Below are 6,374 nucleotides of genomic sequence, written 5' to 3' on the forward strand. Positions count from 1 at the left end.
TGGGTTTCGATTTACGAAAACTACTAAATCAAAATCATTGGATTCGATTTACCATGGGCTTCTCTTTACATCTATAGATTGAATTGAATGAATTCGATTTACTAGCATATATAAATCGAATCCATTTGTATCGATTTAATATGGTCATTTAATTCGAAGTCATTAGTTTGTATTTATACGTAAAATCTATTTACATGCAATTTAAATCTTATGACTTCGGTTTAGTACGTATTAAGATAAATCAAATTTATTAAATTCAATTTATATAAAAATGTAACTTAAGATATTCAAATAACTTTTTATATTTTGAAAAATCTACTTAATATTAGAATGCTATTGGTTTATTAAAGATTTAAAATAAATTGCTCTTAAATTGACGTAAAAATAATGTACCTGAATTTTCATTTTTTATTGCAGTGGCTCTAGTATTGTTGTCATGAGCAGTGTTAGAATATAATTAGAATTAATTAGTATTATTTATTATATATGAATATTTATTATAGAAGATTACATTTTTATTATTATGATTCTTTTAATATCTATAAATATTCTTTTATATTGTATCATTCTACCCAAATTAAATAGACAACTTAATTATATTCAATAATACATAAATTCTTTTTCTGAGTCTTGTTTCTAACAAGCAGCATTGGGGTGCGGTACTCCTACGGTACTCCTACGGTACTCCTGTTGGATTCATTTCTCTTTCTTTCTCGTCTATAACTCCTCAAACCAAAGTCCTCCCTTTGCTTTCACTCTTCTTTATTTATTACTCACAGTTACAAAGGGAGAAGCTTGGACTACTCTACGGCACATACGCACAAATAAATAGACCCAAGAAGTAATAGAGACCTATTATGAGAACCAGAAGAGGAGGCCTCTCTTATCCTCCACTTCTACCCTTATCCACCATGTGTTCAAACAAAGCTCTCTCAGAAAGGTCCTCTTTCAACACACTCACACCACGCCCCAATAGAAACAGAAACAACAAAATGCCTTCTTCGCAACAACAATTTGTTATCCGTAAAAGGCACAAGACATTATCATTATTATCATCTTCCTCTTCCGACACAACAACAACAACAGTCGGAGGCTCCGAACTCTTGGAGATTTTGCCGGATGACCTTCTCCTCTCAATCCTCGCGAAACTTAGTTCGTCCTCCAATTCTCCTTCCGATTTCATCCGTGTTCTTTTGACGTATGTTCCTGAAATCTTGCTATTTTATATCTTTTTCCTTTTTGAGTCTATTTTATTATCTTTTTTCACTCTTAATTAAAAACCTTTTTCTGGGGAAATACAGGTGTAAAAGGCTGAACACGTTGGGTCTTCACTCGATGGTTCTATCAAAAGCATCCCAAAAAACATTCTCAGTCAAAGCCAGAAGCTGGTCAGAATCTTCTCACCGCTTCCTCAAACGTTGCGCTGATGCCGGAAACATCGAAGCATGCTACACTCTTGGAATGGTAACTTCAAAAAAACTGGAACCAAACACACCATAAATATTTTTGGCATAGTTAATTATATTATTTACAAAACTTTTTTCTTTTATATGCAGATTCGGTTCTACTGTTTAGAACACCGTGAGAGTGGAAGGTCGCTAATATCGAAGGCGGCGATGAGGTGTCACGCGCCGGCACTTTACTCTCTGGCCGTTTTACAGTTCAATGGGAGCGGAGCCTCGAAGGACGACAAGGACCTAAGGGGCGGTGTGGCTCTTTGCGCACGCGCCGCATTCCTCGGCCACGTCGACGCGCTGCGCGAGTTGGGTCATTGCTTGCAAGACGGTTACGGAGTTAAGCAAAACGTTATGGAAGGGCGACGGTTTCTCGTTCAAGCCAACGCGCGTGAGCTGGCGTCCGTTTGCAACAGCCTCCACGCGCGCACTAATATCACGTGGAGCATTGTGCCGAACCAGAACCCGAACTTAAATCCAAGGGTCCAGTATGCTGCAGGGTGTCCGTTGCTAAGTGATTACGGCTGTAACGTCCCGGCCCAGGAGCCACACCTTGCGAACCGGTTCATGATTGAGTGGTTTTCGAACCGGGGTGGTTCGGCCGGGCCGAATCGGAGGCTGTGTTCACATTTGGGTTGTGGAAGGCCTGAAACGAGGAAGAGAGAGTTTCGGAGATGTTCGGTTTGTGGAGTGGTTAATTATTGCTCACGCGCTTGCCAAGCACTTGACTGGAAGAGTCGGCATAAAGTGGAGTGTGCTCCTGTTGAGAGGTGGATCGACGATGACGACGGTGAAGACGGCGGTGAGGTGGCAGTGGTGGATAGTTAGGAATTTTTTTGGGGATTTTGGAGCTCCCCATTGACGGGGAATGTAACGGTAACGGAAGCCTGTCTGGAAGTTACAATGAGTATGTGAAAAGGAATAGAAAAGAAAAAGGAAAAATAGAAAATTGCGTTGGAGTATTAACTGAAATTTATTAGCTCCAGAAAAAGAAAAAAAAAAAAACAAAGATGATGGGATCACTTTTGTTTTCGTTTATTCACAGGTGTATTTCTTTGCCTTTTTTTTTAATTAAACATAGTCCTTATTTCTGTTTTCTTAGGTAATATTTGGTAACAATTTGGTAATAAAATAAATATTATGCACATAAAAAAATAATTATTAAATTAGTTATTATATATTTGTGTGTAAAATATATATTATTTAATTTATTTTTAATATGTATTATATATTTTAATATTGAACTCTAAAAAATGTTAAATGAACAAATTATACTTATTTTTAAAAAGATGAACAGGTTATAGCTAAGTTTAATCCTTTTTTTTCCATCTTATGTCACTCCTCTCTAACCTCTTCTTTCTTTAACTTAAATTTCTGATTATTAATCTTTAAACTATATGATCAACTTGGTTAATTTTTTTTTAATTAGGAGCGAAACTCTAATCCAAGTGAGAAAAAGAAAACTATGTTATTTGAGTTTTAACTCGATAGTCTTAAATATTTAATTTGATCATATAATATCAATATATGTATTTTTTTAACAAATTATAGTTAAAAATAATAGTCTTTCTATCCTCATTTAGAGGTTTCGAATTCGATTCTTTGTATACATATAATATGATCATTTAATAACAATTAAGATGCTTCTACGCTGTGGTAGAAGAATTTTTTTAACAAATTTAAGAGTTAGACATTTTTTTTAAAATATTATAAATAAAAATTTAAATAAAAATATTTTTATTTTTATTATATTAAATTTATTAATAATATATTAGGAGACAAGATTTTCTATTTAATTGTTTTAACCAATTTTTAAGGAGATTCGTTTAGGAATATAATTTTGATACACCAATATAGGAAAGAGTTTTATATAATTATAAATAAATAGTCGAATTTGTTTTCGAGAGATTCTCCAAATTAATTATCGAAAGATATTATAAATCAAATTTGTCTTTCAAAATGTTAAATTGGTCATATTTGTCTTTTTGTCACTTTTGCTGATGATGGTGTCAAACTTTGTTGGTATGGTAGGAGTACGTTAAGTGATATTATAGTACACACTTGATAATTCTAATTGGATACTAATATTTTATGAAATTAGATCAAATCAACTCCAAATTGATGAACTTCAATGCGGTCCCTTTTAATTTGAGGTTAATTTCATCTAATTGCATAAACTTATCATGTTAACCACTAATTAAGACAGTCAAGTATGTACTAGTCAATGTGGTATTATTTAAGTGTCACATAAACAAATTTTGACATTGTTAGCAAGTGACGGATCCAGAAAATTTTGATAGTGGGGGCGAAATATATATAACATGATAATAATTTTTATAATAATAATATTAAGTTTACATAAAAAATTAGGTATCAAATTATCTAGTATAAATTTGTGTATAAATATATATATATTATTTAACTTATTTTTAATATGTATTTTGTATTTCAAAATTTGTATTTTAAGATTTATTTTGTACAAATGATTATTTTATGTATACGTAGCATAATTGTTGTTATAATTATATTTTGTTATTATAAAATATGATTAGATTTCAAAATATCTAATTACAAATTAAAATACTAAAATAGTAATTTAAATAATAACATATAATTTAAAATTTAATTTTTTATATTTCGTATTTAAAAACCTTGACAATATAATCAAAATGTCTCTTTTTTTGTATATGTCGTTGAACAATCATTTAAAACTCAACTTTCATATAATTAGCTCTTGATGATATTCATAGTTGAAAAAGTTCATTCAATTAGTGTAGTTATAAAAAACTAAAGCTAATTTCAAAAGAAGAAATACAAATGGATAAATAATATTCTTTTGAGTCGATTTCTAAGAAAGAACATCAATCTTATTTAAATTTAAAAATTGATCATTATAATGGGGTAAAAAACCCAAATAAACCAAGCTGAAAAGTTTATTATCCAAATCAGCCAAAACAAAAATTATTTCAGCAATCTACCAATGGCCATTTATATATAATTCGAATCAATATGATTCGAACTACAAATACATGTAATTCGAAATAACTTGCTTCGAATTACGTTTAAATGAATATGCATGTAATTCGAATCAAGTAAATTCGAATTAGAGAAGAGTAAATCGAATTGACTCGATTCGAATTAGTAGGCTCATGTGACTCTATGGAGTTCGAATCATATTGATTCGAATTATTCAATGTTGGTGACACTAGGTAGTTCGAATTAAGTTGATTCGAATTACTAGTGAGTTGCCTATATAATGCTACGTTAGTTGGATATATATCAAATTTTTTTTTCACATTCTTACTTGGATAGTTGGATATATATCTTATAGTTGATACAAAAGATATTTACTGTATAATTTTATTTTTCTAAAAATATTATATATACACAATTTTAGAAATATTTAAAAAATATTATTAAAATTAAAATGATATTTTTTATTATTTGAAAATAAAATTAAAAATTAAAAATTAAAAATTAGGAATTAATATTGCTAGGTAGCCAGTAGTTGTGGTGGCAAATTTGTACCCTAACAAAAATATTAGGGATTAATATTGTTAGGTAGACAAAAAAAAACAGCCAAAACTTATCTTATTTAGCATTAATTATATAAATTTAGTTACAGAATATTAATTCCTAATTTTTAATTTTTAATTTTATTGTCAAATAATAAAAAATATAATTTTAATTTTAATAATACTTTTTAAATATTTCTAAAATTGTGTAATCATCAAAATATATATATATATATATATATATATATATATAAAATATTTTTAGAAAAATAAAATTATACAGTAAATATCTTTTGTATCAACTATAAGATATATATCCAACTATCCAAGTAAGAATGTGAAAAAAAAATTTTGATATATATCCAACTAACGTAGCATTATATAGGCAACTCACTAGTAATTCGAATCAACTTAATTCGAACTACCTAGTGTCACTAATATTGAATAATTCGAATCAATATGATTCGAACTCCATAGAGTCACGTGAGCCTACTAATTCGAATCGAGTCAATTCGATTTACTCTTCTCTAATTCGAATCTACTTGATTCGAATTACATGCATATCCATTCAAACGTAATTCGAAGCTAATTGTTTCGAATTACATGCATTTGTAGTTCGAATCAATATGATTCGAATTATATTTAAATGGTCATTGGTGGATTGCTGAAAAAATTTTTGTTTTGGCTGATTTGGGTAATAAACTTCTCGGCTTGGTTTATTTGAGTTTTTTACCCTTATAATGGACATCTAGTATGAAATACTCAAATTGACTATTAAGTGTCGAAAGTTGAATAAAAAATTATTGTGGGGTCAAATTTAATAATTTAGTTGAGGCAAATAAATATTATTATTATATACTACTCAATAAAATTTTAAATTGTAGTGGGGACGCTTGCCCCCACACCCCCAAGAATAGATCCGTCCCTGAATAAAATAGAAACGAAAGTAACGAAAGAACTAATATGACTAATTTAAAATCTTTGAGGACAAATTTAATTAAAAAAATCTTTTAAAAACTTATTTAAAAAATAAGTGATCTTTTAGAGACGAATTTGATTGTTTACTCATATAATTATCTAATTAAATTTATATGTTTATATGATTTTTGAAGTAATAGATTTAAAAATTAATTACTTTTGTTAATGCAATGATATAAGATTTATTGTCAATAAGTATAAATTTTTTTTACACGGAAAATATATGAAAATTAAATTTCTTTTTAAATTTTTTTTAGCAGAAGAGCTAAAACTTCTATTAATAAAATAGTTAAATGACAGTTAAAAATCACAAAAAAAAAGCGTAAGATTTATAGCTAATAAAGGAGATAAATATCCACTACGAGAAACTATTATTTGATAGAAGATGCAATATTGGATTCCAAAAATTTTAATGAGTAGAAACATA

The 6,374-nt window shown here is 29.0% G+C and overlaps 1 protein-coding gene across 1 annotated transcript; it reads left to right on the forward strand.

Annotated features, from left to right (window-relative positions):
* Positions 1 to 642: 642 nt before the first annotated feature.
* Positions 643 to 2,609, forward strand: LOC107624191 (F-box protein At1g67340). Its single transcript, XM_016326673.3, has 3 exons — positions 643 to 1,198; positions 1,302 to 1,464; positions 1,557 to 2,609. The coding sequence occupies exons 1-3, from the start codon at positions 858 to 860 to the stop codon at positions 2,280 to 2,282; spliced, it is 1,230 nt and encodes a 409-aa protein (XP_016182159.1). The 5' UTR covers positions 643 to 857; the 3' UTR covers positions 2,283 to 2,609.
* The last annotated feature ends 3,765 nt before the right edge of the window (positions 2,610 to 6,374 follow it).

The sequence above is a fragment of the Arachis ipaensis genome, chromosome B10, assembly GCF_059453495.1.
Source record: "Arachis ipaensis isolate K30076 ecotype BB chromosome B10, ASM5945349v1, whole genome shotgun sequence".
NCBI classification, from domain to species: domain Eukaryota; kingdom Viridiplantae; phylum Streptophyta; class Magnoliopsida; order Fabales; family Fabaceae; genus Arachis; species Arachis ipaensis.

Excerpts from the sequence above, each read along its gene's own strand:
- LOC107624191 (XM_016326673.3), top strand. The coding sequence starts at position 858 with ATGAGAACCAGAAGAGGAGGCCTCTCTTATCCTCCACTTCTACCCTTA. Across the intron at positions 1,199-1,301 it reads TTCATCCGTGTTCTTTTGAC|GTGTAAAAGGCTGAACACGT; the intron begins GTATGTTCCTGA and ends GGGGAAATACAG. Across the intron at positions 1,465-1,556 it reads CATGCTACACTCTTGGAATG|ATTCGGTTCTACTGTTTAGA; the intron begins GTAACTTCAAAA and ends TTTTATATGCAG.